This window comes from Lemur catta, chromosome 10 (genome assembly GCF_020740605.2).
Source record: "Lemur catta isolate mLemCat1 chromosome 10, mLemCat1.pri, whole genome shotgun sequence".
Classification (NCBI taxonomy): domain Eukaryota; kingdom Metazoa; phylum Chordata; class Mammalia; order Primates; family Lemuridae; genus Lemur; species Lemur catta.
Window position 1 is genome coordinate 64333821 of NC_059137.1, and position 20917 is coordinate 64354737.

Below are 20917 nucleotides of genomic sequence, written 5' to 3' on the forward strand. Positions count from 1 at the left end.
AGGAAATGTGAAGCTTTAGTGAATACCTATTGTTTTTATAATCCTGAGAAATACACACAAATGAAGGGAATAAAAGAGATAATGAGAGAGAAAGCATGAGAGATGATATTCTTCCATCTACTGACACATGGGATCGTGGCGCTAATTCCATATTTGCATACCTGTGATTTCATTATGTGAGCCAATAAGTGCCCTCCCCCTTTTTTTCTTAATTAGTTTTTAGTTGAGTTCTGTCACTTGTAACCAAGAGCCCTCAGGAAACTGCCATGATTTGGAGTGCAGTGGCATCTTTTTAGGGATCAACACATAGGATGCCTTTTGTAGAATCTGAGTGAATCAAGCAAAGAACTTGCCTCGTAGAAGCTTGGCAGCTGAGTCCCACTTTTGCCTTTCCTATAGACTCAGTCATAATTTGGATACAATAATTTACCTCTCACTTTCCTTACTGGGAAACCAAGTAATGATAATACAAAAAAACCTGATTAATATGTCATAAAAATCAGCATTTTAAAATCATTTCAGAGTAGGTGTACTTTGTACAGGACTTACTTTGGAGGAAGTACAAATTACAAGTACAAATGCAATTTCTTAGAGAACAGCTTCAAAACACTAAAAGGCTGGTATAGAGGTCCTCAAGCATCTCAGACATACCAGTTTACACATAACCGGTACACCAATTACAAAGCACTCCTCCTTCCCAATGAAAGCTGACCCCATTAGGACCTGTGCTAGAGTCTAACTTTCAGTCCCAACTCAGTTTCTGCATTGTTTCAAAGGCCACAAAACAAAGTTCCTGCGAAAACAGTCTATGTTTCATTCTCTTAATCAATTCAGATGGGAATCTTCTCATCTCATGCCACCAGGGAGACTTTGACAAGCCAGTGTCTCCCTGGACATATTCTCCTCATCTGTTAATTGTTTTCTCTTTTCTGGCATCCACTTTGGGTCCCTTTAGTACATGTCAGCATCTCCATCATGGAATTGGGAGAAGAGGAAGACAAGTAAAGGTCAAATCATTAGATTTAATATTTCTTGACAAATCTGGTAAAAAGTTTTCATGTTGCAGATAGAAACTGAGAAGTTGTAACATAGGATTTTTAAAATATCATCTTTGGATTTCAGTTACATATGCTAATGTACTAGGTAATCATATATAGATACATAAACAAACAAACATGAAATTTGGAGTTAATGGGTAAGGGTTCTCAATTTTATAATTTATCTGTTGAATCTTGAACAAGTTGTTTAACCTCTCTGACTCTTATTTTCTAATCTGAAGAATGGAGACGATAATATTGCCCACATTATTCATATTAATTTATTTTTAAAATTTATTCTTTTAAATTGACAAATAATTGTGTATATTTATGGGGTACTATGTGATGTTTTGATCTATGTATACATTACAGGAAAAATAAATTAAGCGAATTAACATGTCCATCACCTTACCAACTTATCTTTGTGTGGGGTGAGAACATTGAAAAATCTATTCTTTTAGCAATTTTAAAATATACAATACATTATTACTAACTGTGGTCACCATGTAGTGCAATAGGTCACTAAAACTTGTTCCTCCAGTCTAACTGAGACTTTGTACCCTTTGATCACCATTTCCCACACCTCCCCACAGCCTCTGGTAACCACCTTTTTACTCCATTTCTGTGAGATTCCCTGTTTTGGATTCCACATACTAATTTATTTTTAATCTGTCTCATTCAGAAGAGGATTTGAGGCTGCTTACAGAACTGCAAATAAAATAGATTGAGAAAATGAAGGTGGTTAGAAAATAAGGATAAATAAAGAAAAAGAAGTTGGAGTAAATTCAGGACACTAATTAGTAAGCTGCCACATTTGGCCGAGGTGAACAGAAATTTACTCTAAGAATTTAGGAGAGCCAGTTACAAAATGGGCACAATCTCTAAGTGTGCATGTCATCTCAGCAGAAGCATAATTCTTTTCTGAAGACTTGTGGATAATTTCCCTTTAGAACCTCACTGATGGAGGAGCTGGATGATGAATAGGTCAATGTCCACAACAGTATTTCCATGGTGGACGTGATATCGTATCTCATGACTTCTGCTTCCTTTCTCTTTGCTGACCAATGGGAAGCTCACCCCAGGGCAGGTCAGCAAATACAATTCACAGGGGTGGGGCTTTCCAAGAGGTGAGAATCAGGCTCTCTGATGGTTTTGCTTAAACTAGGGACCAAATTTCCAATATTTAGAGGCACAGATGGATGGCATATCTTTTATGCAAAGTTTCCTCAAATCTTATTTCTTGAAGCAGAACTTTTAATACAACTGGACAGCAGAGATATAGTGGTAACCTTTTCTGGCAAGACTCAGAAGTGTAGATAACCTTACATGCAGAAAGGAAGACTGAGAGCCTCATAAAAAATACAAGGAGCCTAAACAGATACAAGGCTTGAATAATGATCATTCCTTATTCCATCTGCAGGCAAAGTCTAACTTATCAAATTGTTCTGGGTCAGCTCCAGTAAATAAAGAAGTAGACAATCAAGATCTCAAAGTCATGCACACTGGGAGATGGTCGTGATTATTTTAGCCTGAAATTGTTTTCAAACCAGGTATCGCTAGTTGCTCATAGAGACCATTAAAAAATAGTGAAGCAGTGAACAACATCAAGGTTTAAAGAATATATATCTTGATGGATTAGTTGCAAGTAGACTCTTGAAATGTTTTGAGGATTAAATGAGATAATACCAGTGAACCTGTTTTGTAAAGTGCTTGAAAATCCTAGTTATTGTTATCAGAATCCCATCTGTATGATGATCAATAGTTGGTTCTGCTATGACCCAGGCTTGCCTTAATGACACAATCACAGAAAACATACCATTAAGCATCCTGACATCATGGACTGCTATACAGTAATAATTAACGATAAAATCTTCCTCACAGCTCTGTCTTCACTGAAATTCTCCTGGATGGAGACAGTGGTACCCACCTCGTCCACGGACGGGTAAAGGGCAAAGAGCTCGGCCTGCCGATTGGTCCTCCGGGCCTCCTCATTCTGCTTCTCAAAGTCCTCGGCACTCACGTGCTGCAGGAGGTTTTCCAGCCGCTGGTCAGGCTGCAGGCTGCGGAGGTCAAAGTCACAGGCAGTGAGGGGGCCTTTCCCAGACACATCGCACAGCACGTTCAAGCGGCGGGGCCCTGTCTGGGAGAGAAAACAGCGGGTCTACAAGGAGAACAAAAGAACCTGGGATGTCTCAAGGCTGCTCCAATCTGGGACTATACAATCTCAGGCCTCAAGTTTTCTGGAGAAACTGGGGATTTGACAAGAATGATGTCATATCTTCCTGGCAGGACTATTCTAAAATTATCTGTCTCCTTCCCAGCTGGAAGCAGGTAGTCCATAAACCAGTCCTGGGGAGAGGTTTGAAAACAGCACTGTGTTCCTCTTAGCTGCTGGCTGCTCTTTCCTGGAGGTTGGGAGCCAAGTCACTTAATGAACCACATTCAGGTCTCACGCGCAAGCAAAACAGAGCTGGACTAAGGTGTGACAAAAAGGAGACTGGACTGGGAAATAATGAGACCCACTTCTTAGTCTCCATGCCAGAGCTTGGATTTGAAATTGGAAAATAAAGTGACCTGTGAGGGCCTTCCAAATTCAACTTTATATTAACTCCAAAGCTGAATGTTAGGTGTCCAAAGACAAAGTTGCGGGAGTGGGGAACATGTTCCTACAGGACTTAAGTAGCAGTTATAGGAATGAGCACCAAAAAAAAAGGAAAAGCATTTGGTATTGAAGCAGTATCCACTTTTAGCTGTGCTTGTTTTAGTGTGTTTGAAAAAAACAGTCTTAAATTAGAGACAAAGTGGATGCTTTATTCCATTAGAAATGTCTTGGCAATTGAGGGCTACATGCCTAACCAAAGACCCAGCAAAGCATAAATAACTGTAAACAACAATATGTTGTAAGACTACAGATAGATCAATGATAAACATCTATAAAATTTATGGCAAAATGTTATTCTCAAAGTTCTACTAAATGGACATACTACTGTACAATTTTTCCATACTATATATATTTTTTGTGGCATCTAGCCTACCTCATAAAACTGCTACTCTGTTAGATGATAAATTTTACCCCAACTAGCAATAATCAATATTGACACTTTAGTAATATTTTAAGCCTTTTCATTTTTATCACTTTTCATTTTATCACATTTTTCATTTTTTAATTTAGCTTTCTGACTCTGCTTGTGCCTTCAACACCTTCTCAATGATTTTCTGCTCCTCAATAAGGAAAACATGCTTGATCCTGTCATGAACACATTTGGCACACATGGAACCACCATAGGCCCTGCTGACATTTTTGTTTGTTTGTTTTAGACAACTTCATATGAACTTTAGGTCTCACAAGATGAACCCCTCAGAGCCTGCCTGCAGACACACTGCATGGAGATTTTAGTGCTTTTCCAACCTTCTTGGTATAAAGGTAAACAACTCTGTCACCAGGGGTTGGGGACAGCCTAGTTTTGTTAGAGGCTATATTGTAGGAAAGCCTACAGCAGTATGTCACACACTGGACATTCTGAGTGCCTCTACACCAGCTCAAAGGACTGTTCTGAGAGCTCCCGGCTCCTGCAATGTCTCAGGTGGAGGCTAATCGTAAAGGGAACAGAGATGAGGGAAAACATTAGCTTCCATACTAGATGGTGTCCCCAGAAGAGCTAATTAGTAATACTTTTATTTGTCTTAGAATTAATAAGAGTTCGGAGAAAATGAGTTTAATTTCCCAAGTTTATTTAAAAGGATGTCAAGCTATATATGTGTCAAAAGTCTTAAAAATGTTCATATCCTTTAATCCAGAAATTTCACTTCTAAGAATTTATCCTAATGGTATAACTAGACAAGTGTGCAAGGATGTGAGGACAAGAGCATCTCTGAAACACTATTTGTAATAGCAAAACAATAGAAACAAACGAAATGCCAACCAAAAGAGGAGGCATTAAGAGGTTTTGGAACTTTAATACAATGGAAAGTTATGCAGCTATTAAAAAAAACATGTACTCATTGGAGAAGAAAGACAATCACAGTATATTGTTAATATGAAAGACGAAGTCACACAATATTACATGGAAGTCACATATTATGTACAATATGACCTAATTTTTATGAAAATGTGTGTACCATGGAGTCACAGCACATATGTATTTGATGCACATAAATTCAGGCATTTGGCCTCACCATTCAACTCAGTAAGAACGTATACAAGAATGAGAGTGGAATGGAAAATGTTGCTGGTCGTCTCACAGTCCAAGCATCTCTCCATGGTGAATACTGTTCTATTACTTCAAGACATACAACTTTGGTACAATTTGGCTCTTTTAAAAATTTTTAATTGACACATAATAATTGTACATATTTTTGGGGTACAATGTGATATTTCAATGTCTGTATACAAAGTATAATGATCAAATCAGGATAATGAGCACAGCTATCACCTCAACGACCATTTCTTTGTGTTGGGAATGTTCAAAATCTTTGCTTCTGGTTATTTGAAAATATAGAACAAATTATTGTTAATAACTATAGTCCCCCTGCAGTGCTATAGAACTGTGGTCCCCACCCTGGGGTGGGGACTGGTAGTGGCCTGTGGCCTGTTAGGAACCAGGCTGCTCAGCAGGAGGTGAGCTGTGGGCAAGTGAGCGAAGCTTCATCTGTATTTACAGCTGCTCCCCATCGCTCACATCACCGCATAAGCTCCGCCTCCTGTCAGATCTCATAGGAGCTTGAACTCTACTATAAACTGTGCATGCGAGGGATCTGGGTTGCATGCTCCTCATGAGCATCTAATGCCTGATGATCTGAGGTGGGGTTGAGGCAGTGACACTAGCACTGGGGAGCAGGTGCAAATGTAATAAATGTAATGTGCTTGAATCATCCCCAAACCATCCCCCTCCACCCCAGTCTATGGAAAAATTGTCTTCCATGAAACCAGTCCCTGGTGCCAAAAAGGTTGCCTAAAGGTTGGGGGCAGCTGCTATAGAACTCTAGAACTTATTCCTCGTATCTAGCTGTAACTTTGTATCTGTTAACCAACCTCTCTATCCATACCACCCTTCCCTGCCTCTAGTTACCACTATTCTATTCTCTACATCTATGATATCAACTTATTTCATTCCTACATATGCATAAGAACATACAATATTCATCTTTCTGTGTCTGGGTTTTTTCATTTAACATAATATTCTCCAGTCTCATCCACGTTGCTGCAAATAACAGGATTTCATTCTTTTCTATGGCTGAATAGTATTCCATTGTGTATATGTACCACATTTTCTTTATCCATTCATCTGTTGATGGACACTTAAGTTGATTCCATATCTTGGCCATTGTGAATAGTGCTGCAATAAACATTGTAGTACAGATATCTCTTTGATATACTGATTTCCTTTCCTTTGTATATATGCCCAGTAGTGGGATTGCTGGATCATATGGTCAGTTTGGCCCTTAAATCCAGCCAATTCACTTAGTCGAGTGCTCTGTTAGTATGCTGTAGAACAGAACGTGCTTTATGTATGTGCTGCTCTTCACCTATTGTCTCTCAGCTCCAAACACACCCTTGTATACTCTGCTCTGTGATGCTGGATCTGGGACTCAGCAGACCATGTTTCTGCTTTGCCTGGGGCTCCTGTAGGCTTTGTCAATAGGGGGTGCTACAGGGATGCTGGATACTTGGAGGAGGGAGAAGTGACTTGAAGTTCCTTTCATGTTGGTTCTACCCTTCAGATTCTTTCGGCACATCCAGAGCCATCCTCATCTTACCTTCTTGAAGGTACCAGCACCAGCTGGGCAATCTCTCCTCCTAGGAGGTCTGAGTCCAGACTCCATGAGGTCTTTCCTCTGAGATCCTGAGATACCACCAGCTGGGCAGTGCCCCGTTCTCAGAGATTTGAGTTCTTGCTCTGAGGCTCCTCTTCTGAGCTTCTAGGTTCTAATAACTCTAAGCTCTTCCCCTAGACCTGTGGTCCTCAAATTGTGGTCCTGGGACCGGCATCATCATCATCATTTGGTAAATGCTAATTAGAAATTATCAGGCCCCACCCCAGACCTGCTGAATCAGAAATTCTAGCAGATAGGCCCCAGCAACCTATGTCTGAACAAGCAACACCCCCCTTAGGGGATTCTGCTGAAGCTCAAGTTTGAGAACCACTGCCCTAGATCCCAGCCCCAGGGTGGTGTGCTGTTTCCTGCAGTTATGATTTCAGTATGACCTCAATTTTTCCCTTTTGGTTTTCTCAGTCCTCCAAAACCTTTATAATCAATTCCCTGTGTTAAGTTTCTTCTGTTGAAATACTTAGTATGCCTTTTGTCTAGCTAATACAAGGAACAATTTAATAGTTGGTCATTATGTAGGGAAAAAAACTGAATTTAACAAAATTAACAATGAAAAATCCTTTAAATTTTCTATAGAGTAGAGCATACAGGTATTCCATCCCTCAGTATGCCTGTCATATTCAGTACTGGAATTGATGGCTGGTTCCTCTGTGGAGCTCATATTAAGTAGCTGGCTTGGCTTTAGGGACCATGTTGTTTGAAAAATAAGTATTATTTTAAAGCCCCTAAGCATATTGAGCATGGTGAGATGCCTGTGTTATGAGGATACATGAATGTTGAAAACTATACTAGTTTAGAAGATGTTCCGTGCAAACTTGGACAAATTTTTTCTTCTTGGTTTTTTCTCATCTATAAAATGGGAAGGTTGGACTGGAGTACTGGCTTTTAAAAAAATTAATTATAGTAAAACATATATAACATAAAATTTACCATCTTAATAATTTTAAGTGTACAGTTCAGTAGTGTTAAGTATATTCACATTGTAGGACAACCATCACCACTGCACATCTCCATAACTTTTTTCCTCCTGCAAAGCTGAAATTCTGTACTCATTAAACAACTTCCCATTCCTCCCTCCCCCATCCCCAGGTAACCACATTTGTTTATCCATTTATTCACGGATGGACGCTTGGGTTGCTTCCACCTTTTGGCTATTATGAATAATGCTGCTTTGAAGATGGGTGTAGAGAGCTTAACTTTCGGGAACATGAAATTTATTTGGCTATTGTTCTTTTTCCTATTTTATGCAAATGAATGCTTGCTTTCTTTTCTGTCTTCTAGTTTGTTAGAGTATTTTCTGGAGTTCTTTACGTGGATCCCAAAGCCATTGACAAATGGGCATTAAAAAATTAGTCACAAGTTAAAAGTTCATTTCACAATATATATACTTTAACCTGACTTTTAAACTGTAACTACTTTATAATAATAATTAATGACAACAACAATAACAGTGGCCAGCATTTCCTGGGCACTAAGTGCAGTTGGCATTGTTCTAAATCTTTACACATATTAACCCTCTTAATACTCAAATAATCTCATAAACTGGTTAGTATTATCAACCTTGTTTTCCAGGGGAGAGTTGAATTACCCTGCCTGAGGTTATAGAGTTAGTATATGGTAGAATCAGTAGGAGAATGAAGGCAATCTGGCCTCGGTGCGTAGGTTTTAATCACTATGCCGTCTTCCTAGGGGCACCCCTGAGTCTCTGCAGGAATTGTTCTAGGGATGGGCCTAAGCTGCCCCCCTCCCCCAGTTAGAGCCTCTCCACTTTTATCTATTTTAATCATTGAACTTCTTGGTTTTTGTTTGAACACCAATTTCTGTACCTACAAACAAATTTGAAAAAAAATAACACTGACTCAGATGGTAGAGTTCCTCCTACTCAAACATTCTGTGAATCTAACCTTTATTCTGGTTTTCAAAACCCTGGGCAGAACAGCCCAGTAACCCAGTAACCATGTTTGTTGATGGGAAATACCTGAGCGGTGGGTTCACTGCACTCCAAGGTTTCTGACTCAAAGGTCTGTTTCTGAAGAGTCTTGTGAAAATCTTTTCGAGATCCAGTCTTTTTAAAGCTGCAAATCTCCGAACTTCCTTGGTTTCTTTTATTGTTGATATTATTTAATTGGAAGACAGAAAGAGAGAGAGAGAGACAGGCAAAACCATTAGATTAAAATAAAAGTAATGGCTTAAGTGTAGACATGGGGTTGAGAGAGCTTTCAAAGAGAGGACCAATTGTAATTCCTCACATCTAATTAAGCACCAAACCCAATACAAGGCTCTGTTGTAATGAGATACAAACTTGCCTCCTGGCTGGCTCATTATTAAAGGCAGGAATGGCCTGGGAAAATGCCACTTCAGAGGTGCGGTCATTTCAGCTGTAGGGCATTTGGCTCCAAGCTGAAGCTAAACTATGACCCTAGTGTATGCAAGAGGCTGGAATAAATCTAGCAATGTGCAGAAGCAGCAAATAGAGATCGTTTGAAGATAAAAATAGAGAAAACCATTTAATCTCCACATTAATGTTCTTTATAATGAATAACAAAGGCAAGACATGCTTCAGAAAAAATAGAAATAAATGATTTATCTACTGAAAGTCTTTGCTAACATTAGAAATCTCCATTCTATGAACTCCATTAAAATCATGTTTAAAAAATGTGTAGCTATGGAAAGAGTTTAAAATAGAACGTCTAGCACTGTCACTGCAGAAGTGAGACTGGCATGAGAAAGCCAACAGATATTCAAGCGATGACTAGAGAAACCAACGTGTGTATTCCCCATTTTTATGACTCAAAGGCTTCTTGGAAAACACGCTACAGGGTCAAATGCACAAACATGCACCATTTTGTTTGATTTCCCACATTATTAGAAAAACCACTGGGCAAGCTGGTAAAGGGACATGAAGTGAGGGCAGAATGTATTGGGCAGATCGAATGCCAGACAGATAAAGCAGGAAATGTAGGAAGAGCTACTAGCAATGATCCAATACAGGGTGTTTAACTCCTTGAAGGAAGGGGTGTCGGAGGGAGGGAGTGGCACCCACAGAGCAGGTGTTTGATAATTGCTTGAATTAATTAAAGAAAGAATGAGATGTCCCAGTGTCATCCGTAGGGAGAACAGGACTCTCTCCCTGGATTTTATTGTACTCTGAAGACAAGCAATTTGTTTTGAGGAAAAGGAGACAAGAAACCACCTAGAAAAGAGACACGATCAGCTCCGTGACTAATTCAAGTAGAAGCAGACTATAACTGGCCATCCTCAGTGTCTCTTGGCCATCTGAATTGCCCTGACCCAAAACTGTGTTGATAGGGCTGGGTAAAAAGCAGGCCAAATTGGGGAAATGAAAAAAATAAGTAAATGAAAAAAGTATATTCTGAATAAGGAAATAAGTCTAAACATTTCAAAAGGATTTTGAGAAAAATATCCAGAATAATTTCTGGTTTAGGATGCCTAAACACCAGTAAAACAGACAAAAATTAAAATATAAACTATATTGTTCATAAACATCAATGAACAAAAAGTATTTTGGAGACTCTTCTAAACAAGTCATCAGCAGTAATAACTATTTAAACTATTTATGAAAATTATTTTGGTTCCAGTTGCTCTAAGTGTGCAAATGGTAGCAGTAAAAAAGAGTAGAAATACACATTAGCAAAATTATTTTGTAAGATGTATTTTCTACTAACAGAGTTATTTGAGAGAAATCCTTACCTGGGATTTTATAAACCCGTTAGCTTCTTAAAACTTATCCTCAACAACATACATTTAGGCAGCAACGTGTCTACGTGTGCTAGGTGGGCAGGCTTTCCTAAAGGCATTCCATTAAATGACTGTTTTTGGACTCTCAAAGAAAAAAAATGCTGTGCGTGATCTAACATCTGGGGGAGGACAGGGAAACCAAATCAAAGTAGTGGCAAATATAGGCAAATATTAGGTTGTGGCCTAAGATTATACTACCCCAAATGACAACACACTGAATGTGTGTTTATTTTCCCTGAAAAATCCAATCGTAAGGGGAAATATTACCAAAGAAATCACCTAACATGAATTCATTCTAAGATCAAAACAAACTGAGTTAAAATCCAAATTTCACATTTTGGTATTTACCCTTTGCCTGTTTTAGGACCTGCAAAAGGTATTAATGTCAAAGGTTCAATATCACATGGCTGTTTACAAGGAAATCTTAGGCCACAGAAATAAAAATTAGGAAGTAGCCTAGCTAAAGACCTTTTGAGTGGCAGCCTTAGCGACAAGAACTATATCTGCTTTAGCTTTATTTTTTGTCTGATAGTAAAATGCACATATTTCCAATAGTGTTTACTTACAAGTGAACGTCACACACACACACACATCACGGCTGCTTCCATCATCCTCAAGTTACTTCTCTCTCTACACCTCTGTTTCTTCACAGGGTGAGGCATGGACGTGAAGTGAATGCCAAGAAGTTTTCCCCAGCATTAAGATTCATGATAAAAAGTTTATACACTATATCTCAAAAAATTAAAAGATGCTTAACTTTTAGGGACCTGAAATTTATTTGGTTTCTTTGGCTATCTTTTGCAAATGCATGCTTGCTTTATTTTCTGCCTTCCATTTTTAGAATGTTTGCACCCTATAGCCAATGACAAATGGGCATTAAAAAAGTTAGTAATGGGGTAGTGTTAAAAGTTTATTTCACAATATATACACTTTAACCTGATAGATATGTCAGCCTTCAGGGTTTTTGCTATGGAAAGCATTAAGACTAGCATCTTCCATGACCGTGTGTTTGAAACCAGAGCAAACTTCTCTCCCCTTCCTCATCCTAGATTTAGCATCTACTTCCCCCTTTTAAATTCTCAGAAAGTTGCAAAGCTCCCTTATGGCAGTGAGGGTGAGGCTGGCGATGGAGGAGAAGACAAGGGTTGGCAAGCATGGAAAGATGACTCATTCCAGAAGTGCTGGCCGCAGAGGGAACCACCACTGCTAGGTAGTGCAACTGCTGGCTCAGTGCCACTGGCTACAAGAGTCCCAGCCTCATTACCCCGCCCTGGCAACTGAGTCAAAGACAGCCGAGTTCCTGTTGAGCCTATGTGCAGACAGGAGGAGGACGGGGAAGCAGGCCAACTGCTAGAAAAACCGTCTTCATGAAATGAACGCTATTGCTTCCCAAAACTGTATTCCTTTTCTTAAAACACTGTTCTTAAACGTTTGAAGACAATCCAAAGGCTAAACGTATTCCGGGGGCATTCTCTTTCAACGCAGTGTGGTGCAGCAGACAGAATCCGGGCTCTAGAGTCAGGAGGACCTGGATTCAGAGGCTGGCTCCTTACGTCCTTAGGTCCTAAGAGACCTTGGGCAAGTGACTTAATCTCTCTGAGCCACAACTTCCTCAAGGGTGAAATGGGGTGAAATGTTGCTCATTTTGAGGGCCTATAGTGAGGTTTAGAAATAATATATGTTCATTTTTTTTTCTTCTTCCCTTTACCTTCGCTTTCCCACCCCCTCTCCCCTTTCCTTCCCCGTGTTCCTGTACAACCTGGTGCTAGCATCCTAAGGTGTCTCAGAACAAGGCAGCCATCCGTTCCTCAGGGTGGGGGTGGCCGGTGAGGCCCAGAATGAGACGCTCAAGCACAAACAGGGTGAGGAGGACATTCATTTAAAAAGGACAGCCTGGCATGGGGAGTCAGAATCCACATGGTGTGAGGAGGGCATCCCAGCCTGGGGCAGCCTGGGACCTGTGAACAGAGCCTGGGCAGGGCCTCAGTGCATCTGGACTGGTGGGGATGAGGGAGGAGTCTGTGCAGACAGGTCGAGAGTGGCTCGGTGACAGTTGACATCCGCAGCTGGCGGCTCTTTGTTCCTGCATAGGCTGATGAGCCTGGCTTGCTTTTCACACTTTAGAAAGCAAATAGCGAAGCACCTTGACAGCCAGCACAACAAATGCATGTCATAATCAGCAATTATTGATCAGGGAGACATTTTTATGATGTTTTGGGGAGTAACTGAATTATATGCACTGATGTGTTTGAATTTTAATTGTTTACCAGTTCACTGGGAGTAAAATATGGAGTAATAAAACAGATGATACCCCATTCCTTGATATCCCAGCTCTCCTTGAGCACGACCTTCCTTCAGAATTACCTTAATCACTCTGAATGAGAGACAAAGTCTAAGGGTTTTTATGATGTTGCCCATAACACTCATGAAATGTTTCACTGTCGCTGCGGATAATACACCAAGAATAAACAGTATGTAAATAAGTTTAATTACTTAAGAGTTCAGCTCTCCACCAAGACAGCAGAAACGTTCTGAAGTTAGTCCCTCTTTGTTTCATTTAGAGAAAATGACAGAGGAAATACTTAAAATACTTAATATCCCCCAAGGATGTCATCAGACATTAATCCACACAAATATATGGAAATAAGATAAGATAAACAAGCCAACATGGCACCACGCTAGTCATTAAACCAATAGTCATTTTCGAAAGTCATGGAGAGAAAAGTACTATTATTTTTACAGCAAGGACACAAAATTTGGTGCTATAGACATGAAAGACAGAATGGAATTCATTCAAAGAATCTTCCAGTCTAAGTAACACAGACGAACATTTCAAGTAAAATAATTTCCCCTGAAAGGAGATAATGTGTTTTACATTTCTGAGTAGTTTAATCTCTCCCTATCAGGTTAAAAAGGAGTTTTAGAACTTTCCTCTATCATTCACGGGCAGCACTATTTGTATGATTTAAATGTCTCAATTACAGAATGTGAGTGGCAAATGCCCTATAGAAGGATGAGAGTGGGAGGGGACACAAGTGCCCATTACTCCACTCCTCTGCGCCCTAAGTGGAATTCAAAGCCGTTATCACAGATAGCAAGGGCATAAAAGCCTATCTCTAGATATTTATGGAGAAATGTAATATCAGCAAGGAGATAATTGAGAATAAAAGAGCTAACTAAATCAGCGTTTGACTGCATGATTCTGGATGACAAAGACATGTCCATGAAAGGCAAAGTGGCTTCATTAAGGAAGGCAGGTCCTTCCACCCACGGTGCATTAAAATGTATGGGGCAGAGTTTTTTGTTCATTCCTTCAACATGCTAATGTAAGTGCTTTTCCTGATATTTACTACTTAGTAAATATCATAAATACTAGCTACTATTTATGGAATTATTATTAAATGTCAAGAAATCTGAGTAGTTGACATATTTTAATTAATTTATTTCATATCACAAAACTTAGGAGGTAAGTACTATTCTAAATCTTATTTTCCTGATCAGAAAATTGAAGCAAAAAGAAACACATTAATTGGCCTTGGGTCACACAGCTAGTAAGTGGTAGAGGCAGGATTTGAATCCATTTACTCCTGCTCCAGAGAAATCACCATTCTATAAAATAGTATAATAAACCATAGCAAAGTAACAGACCTTACATTTAACGAGTCATTACTTAATGCCAGGCATCTTCCTAGATTTGTATCCATCGCTTTTTAAGTACAATGATAATTGATCCTTTTTAGAGTACAGTTCTGTGAGTTTTGACAAATGCATACGGTTGTGTAACCACCGCAACACTTAAGATACAGAACAGTTCCAGCAATCACCCCAAATTCTTCCAGTCCTGTTGCAGTCAGCCCCATTCCCTACTCCAAGACTCTGGCAACCTGTTTTCTATCTCTATAGCTTTGCCTCTTCTAGAATATCATATAAATGGAACCATGCAGCTCTCTTTTTTGTTTGGTTCCTTTTGCTTAGCATAATGCATCTGAGATTCATGCACGTTGTTGCATGTAACAGTAGTTGGCTGCATTTTATTGCTGAGTAGTGTTTCATTGTTTGGATTTGCCAGAGTTTGCTTAATTGATTACCCAATTGAGTCTAATATGGGTTGTTTGTAGTTTTCGGCAATTATAAATAAAACTGCTATAAATATTTGCATACAGATTTTTACGTGAATATAGGTTTTCATTTCACTCAGGCAAATACCTAAGAGCAGGATTTCAGGTTGTATGGTGAAGTGCGTATTTAACTGAGATTTTAGAATACCTAACCAAAGGAAACTCAGTGATAGGAAACTGTATTCAGAAAGTAGGTGTAATAGCTTCCAGATTAAAATCATAACTAGAGTAAAATTGGAGGAATTTAAATTTTGTTTTAATCCATAATATCCAGCATTGGCAGGAATATTATGAAAGGAAAGTGTAATTTCTTGCCTGCTTAGTAATGGAGCAAATTAGCATAACTTTTCTGGAGAAGAATTTGGCAGTACTTATCAGAATGTACCATGTGCACTGGTTCCATTTCTACCTTCAGAAATATTCACACACATGCGTAAGGGCAAACGTGCATAGACGTTTGCAGAGATATTATTTGTAACTATGAAAAATGAAGATAACTAAAATGCCCATTAACAGAGAAAGATCCAATACTGTATGATACATTCTCTCATACGTATTTACTTGGAATACGAGGCAGCATTTCAAAAGAATGGGATATATCTCTGACATAGAAAAATGTCAAAGATGTTATTGAAACAACATTATATATATTTGTAATATATAAATACACACATATTTACATATATGTATTTACATACATAAATACAACTGTCTTTATGTAAAAAATATATATGGCCATATGTATTTCTGAGGGCATGAAGAGATGTGAAAGGCTACACGGCTGTCTTTTGTGCAGTGAAGGGTGAGTTGAAGGGAAGGGCAGGGAGCTGGCAAGGACTGAGGCTTGAGACTTGCCTTTTACTCAATGCACTTCCATGTTACTGGACTTCTTTCAAAACAGGCGTACATGATTCGGCACATAAAATAAAAAATTAAAGGACAGCTAAATAACAAATCACTAATTAACAACTTGCTGGCAACCCCTATTGCATGCTCCTCCAACTTCTTAGCGAGCCACCTATGAAGACACAGAAAAAATGGAAACTCATCCAAACTTAATGTCACTTAATGCCTGAATCTGGACAGAATCTCTGTGGATCAGATGGGAGCTGGAGAGAGAAGGATGTATATCATACTAGGTCTCCCCAAAGGGGGACTCACTGGATAAAGATGGAAAGGTGTGTATACCTTCCTTACAGCCAGTCGTTGAACAATTAGTATCCATACAGAAATCAGAATTCTTCTTCACTGCAGTGGCTTATCTATGAAGCACTCAAGTTGCACCTGGTTTCACTCATTTGAACCACCACCTTCTCCTTGCCCTTCTCCTACTATCCCTCTGTAACCATATAGAAACAACTCATAGAAAACAATTGCACTGAAAATGTATTATGTGGTGTTGGGAGATGAAGAACAGCTGGCAATAGTGTATTGGATTCTCTCCACAAATAGAATATAATAGATACACATAGAGACAGAATAATCCCTTGGAGGAGTGTGCTAGGAATTGTAGTTTTCACAGAATATCAGATGCAGAGTACCAGAGAATCAGACAGAGGGGTAATAAAAGACGCTGCCTCAATAAAACACTGGTCAAAGCTTGCAAGAAACTGACAATGAGTTTTGAAGTTGCACACTTCTACCTGTCCACTAGCTGATTTCTGGGAAGGGAACTGGTGCATTATACAAGAGTGCAGAGAACTGGGCCAACAGCAATCTCCATCCCTAGTATGTTGCCACAGATAAAGTTAAAGCATATATTGCTTTGTTTTATGGGGTGAAATGCAAAAACTTGTATAGAATAAATATATGGATAATCATTGCTTCTACAGAAAAGATTAAAAAATGCAGACAAATAAGGGAACAGAGGCAATGATCAAGTGGCTAATGGTCTGAGTTAATACTTTAATCCTAAACTCCTAGAAAATAATAATAGGTTTGTAAATTAAATTTTAAGCATGACACCAAAAGTAGAAATCATTAGAAAAAATATCAATATAGATTTAACTACATAAATAATTCTGAATGTTAAAAATTATAACAATATTAAAGGACAGAAGGCATGCTGGCTAAGGAATTTATAATATGTGACAGACAAAGGGTTAATACCTTTAACAAACAAAAGTGCTCTTAAAGATAAATAAGACCAGACAAATATACTAACAGAGATGCACAGATTTCATAAATAAGGAGAGCCCCAGGAAAAAATTATAAATGGCCAAAAAATATATGAAAAAAGATGCCTAATCTAATAATCACAGGAAAGAAGATAAAAGACAGCCTTTTTACAAATAAAATTGGAAATATGTCATAACATCCAATATTCTTGAGGATCCATGAATATATTGTTAATAATCTTTGGTCTATTGTTCTAAATCCTTAAATTTGTGCATACCCTTTGACACAGAATTTCCTCTTCTAGGAATTTATTCCAAAGAAAAAAATCATAAATGTGCACAAAGTTTTAGTGAGAAGGATATTGCTGCATTGTAAATATAAACGTGAAAAACAGGGAGTTATCTAAACATTAAAATTGGTTAAATAAATTTTGGTATAAATATATTATATAATCACTAATGATTGTGTTGAGGAATAATATTTAATAGCAAGCAGAGATAATCACCTCTTACTGTAAAAACTGAAGATGTATGTTACAAAAATAGTATTATAATCCGATTTAGTTTGTATACAAACATATACAGAGAAACACAATTCAAAGGCTATACATCAAATGTTAATGGTGATTATCTGTCTATAGTGAAATTGAGTGTTTTTGTTTTGTTTGCTTATAATTTCTAAAATTTCTAGGATGAATATTCTAAGAAGAGTCCTTTTTTTCTTTTAAATTTGAGCAAGATAGAGAAAAAAGAATATTCCAATAAGCTTGCATTGCCATTAGCAATGGAAAAAGTACCGGTCCCAAATAAAAAATAAATCTGAAAACTATTAACAAATGTATCAAAATGGGCCTTTCTATGGACTCTTCTCAGAGTTTTTTAGATCTTTAACATCCAGAAAGTACCTCTAATAACATTTAAAAGCTTGAGAACTACTTGTTCTGAAATCTTTTATTATCAGCAAAGCATAATCTCATTTGACTGCCTGGCAAACTTCATTTTCCATTCATATTAGAACAGATGATAGATTAGCGTCTAACTTTCTCTTAATTACTTTTTACAGGCGATGCTTTCTCTTTCTCAGCTATTGAAAATAGTACGCATACTGACACTACTCCAGAAAACATCAGCACAAATTCAATGGAACACTTCCAGGAACTGGATAAAACCCAATCCCCAACATCTTTCATTATTTATCCCATAGAACAGTAACTCTTACTGGAGCACAGGAGAGGTGAGGCTATCAGAATTTCAAACTACTTGTGTCTCGTCAAAGGTTCTCTGACATGACTCTAGCGGGGTGTGCACTAACTGCAGACAGTCCCCTCCCACCGCCCGACACGTACACCCACACAGGTTGAGAATTTCCACGTGCATAGATGTTTCTCATGAGAGGGTGCTGTCCAGGTCAGGGGATAGAGAGAAAGCTCAGAACAACGTCATAGAAGGTTCGATTAACCTAAGGATGTAAAGGTCCTTTACTGGAAGACTAACACGTAATTTATTTCTTGGCCACAAAAATTTAAATGCTACCTTTGAATCTCAGGCCAAGTTTCAATTCACATATTTTTTTTTCCCTTAAGAATCCATCAGAATGAAATTAAAACAAAAAGACTCTATTCTTTATGTTTAAAATGTAACTTTCTTCTTCTATAAGAGAATGTATAAACAAACTATGGTACTCCATACAATGGAAGATTATTTGGGGATAAAAAATGCATTATCAAACCGCAAAAAGACATGGAGGAGCGAAGTGAAATTACAGAGACAGTAAAACACCTGGGTGTTGCCAGCGTGGGAGGGAGGGGTGAGGAGGTGGAGCACGGGGGATTTGTAGGGCAGTGGAAATATTCTGTATGATACTATAAAAGCCGATTCATGTCACTATAAATGTGTCAAAACACGTAGAATATACAACACAAAAAATGAACACTAGTGTAAACTATGGACTTCAGTTAACAACATATCCACATTGGCTTGTCAATTATAACAAAAGAACCACACTAAGGCAAGATGTTAATATTAATAATAGGGGAAATTGTGTATGTGGTGGTGGGGTGAGATGGTGAGGGAGTATATGAGAAGTCTCAGTACTTTCCACTCATTTTTTTCTGTAAACCCAAAACCATTCCAAAAAATCCTATTAATTAAAAAAATATATTTATATATAAAGAGGAGGGGGATAAAGTAACTTACTTCCGGTTCACGATTAGCCACTCCCGAATATAGGTCTGAACGCAGTCCCTGACATGAGGGTCCAGTTCAACCCTAATGAGACAGAAAATGAAACAAAAACATGTTATTACTGGGTAAAGACAACAAAACAATCCCTTATCATAACCAAGGAGTGCAACGTGACTTTAAAGGCATGTCAGTGAGAATGCTAAGGCTGTTCTTGCCCATTCATTCCAAGTGTCTGAAGTATTCCTGAGGCAAGAGCATTTTACTTTGATGAGATAAACATGTTGGTATTTTATGCTTTGTGGGTTTTCTTTATTATAGAGAATCATGTTAAACTATAACTATCCCTGAAGGCGCTCTGACACAAGACAGGTAGAACTTGCTGTAATCAGATACATGACAAGAAAAATAAGTATAAATACCTATTTCTGACAGGGGTAATTTGGACGTATTTTTTGTGCTTGGGTAACCTTGTCAGGACATGCACGTTCTCCTTTTTGAAAGCCAAGAAGAAGAACAGTTGTCTTAGGCCTTGACGAATTTGTAGACACTGGCTTTGGCCGGTGGTCATGAACTTGATGGTTCTGTCCTACCTGCTTAGGAATGCACCGTGAGAGATACTCTGCTAGTGTTTCAGAGTCTTGAAGTCAGAAAGAACAACAGTAGCTCTTTGCTGTTGTTGCAGATGAGTTAGTGCTCGAGATAAACAAATCTTAATTTTCTTGTTTGTAAAAAGGGGACAAGAATGGTACCTCCCTGCGGACTTACTTGTATTATTAGATGAAATATTGTAAAGGTTAGACATGTGGTCTAACCCTAACTGCCCAAGTCTCAGCTTAATCCCTTATAGCTATGTGACCTTGAGCCAGTCAGTGAGTCAACCCTTCTTGGCCTCGGGTCTAACCCTAACTGCCCAAGTCTCAGCTTAATCCCTTATAGCTATGTGACCTTGAGCCAGTCAGTGAGTCAACCCTTCTTGGCCTCGGTTTCCTCACCTTAAAGTGGTAATAATAGGAGTTCCCCCTTTAAAGAGCTGTAAATAAGTAAGTGTGCAAAGTGCTTAGAAGAATCTGGCACATAATATCTATATGGGAAAGTTCACACCTGTACCATTTACTATGCATTAGGCACGGATGTAACCACTTTACATGTATTAATCCAGTTAATTTTCAGTCAGCCCCATAGGGCAGGCACTACTATTATTCTCATTTCACATAAGAATGGGACAATAAGGATCTTGCTCCAAGTCACACAGTAAGTGGTGGAACAGGGCCTTGAATCCTTGCACAAGGAGAAGTCATGCTTATAATTACATGCCATCTCAGCTCAGCATAAAGTTCTGGGCTAGGCACAGGGTGTTCAACAGGAGTCACTTATTGTTTACTCTGATGATGACAATGATACCATTCCTTGCTTTAATTATACAGAAGACATTTTGGCAACAATCGAAATACTAAAGGTTGTTTTAAAGTCATCAGACAGATAATGTGTTAGCTATAAATTATGGTGACAAGACAATAATATGCTCAAAAATTGATGCTAGGTAAAAATAACCCTCCTTATCAAATTTAAAAACAAATCCTCCTTCCTCTAAATTTATTGTAAGTACTTTAAATAGGTTTTTCCAAGATTCTGACCATGTTTGAAGATAATTAATCATATATTTCACACAAAGAAATAAAATTAAATGATACTTTATCAAAGGTAAAAATAATAGGTGTTACCTATATTAAAGTCACAGCTGAATAAATGGACTGACAATGGGGAAAAATGTTTTTCAGGATGACAAGGTTTTTGTTTTCTGGGAAATGAGTATCTTTCTCACAGTAGAGCTGCACATATAGGCAGCTCTCCTATGTGAATGAGAACTGTCTGA

The 20917-nt window shown here is 38.4% G+C and overlaps 1 protein-coding gene and 1 pseudogene across 3 annotated transcripts in view; both read right to left on the reverse strand.

The window, feature by feature from the left end:
- The window catches only part of DOCK8 (dedicator of cytokinesis 8), a 199796-nt gene that overhangs the window by 126228 nt on the left and 52651 nt on the right, over window positions 1-20917 (reverse strand). For all 3 annotated transcript variants that reach the window (XM_045562393.1, XM_045562395.1, XM_045562394.1), the window contains 3 exons: window positions 19057-19128; window positions 8845-8968; window positions 2965-3177 (listed from right to left, as the gene is read on the reverse strand). In XM_045562393.1, the coding sequence (XP_045418349.1) occupies window positions 2965-3177; window positions 8845-8968; window positions 19057-19128 (409 nt within the window). The remainder of the gene's footprint in view (window positions 1-2964; window positions 3178-8844; window positions 8969-19056; window positions 19129-20917) is intronic.
- LOC123646329 lies at window positions 4206-5298 on the reverse strand (annotated as a pseudogene).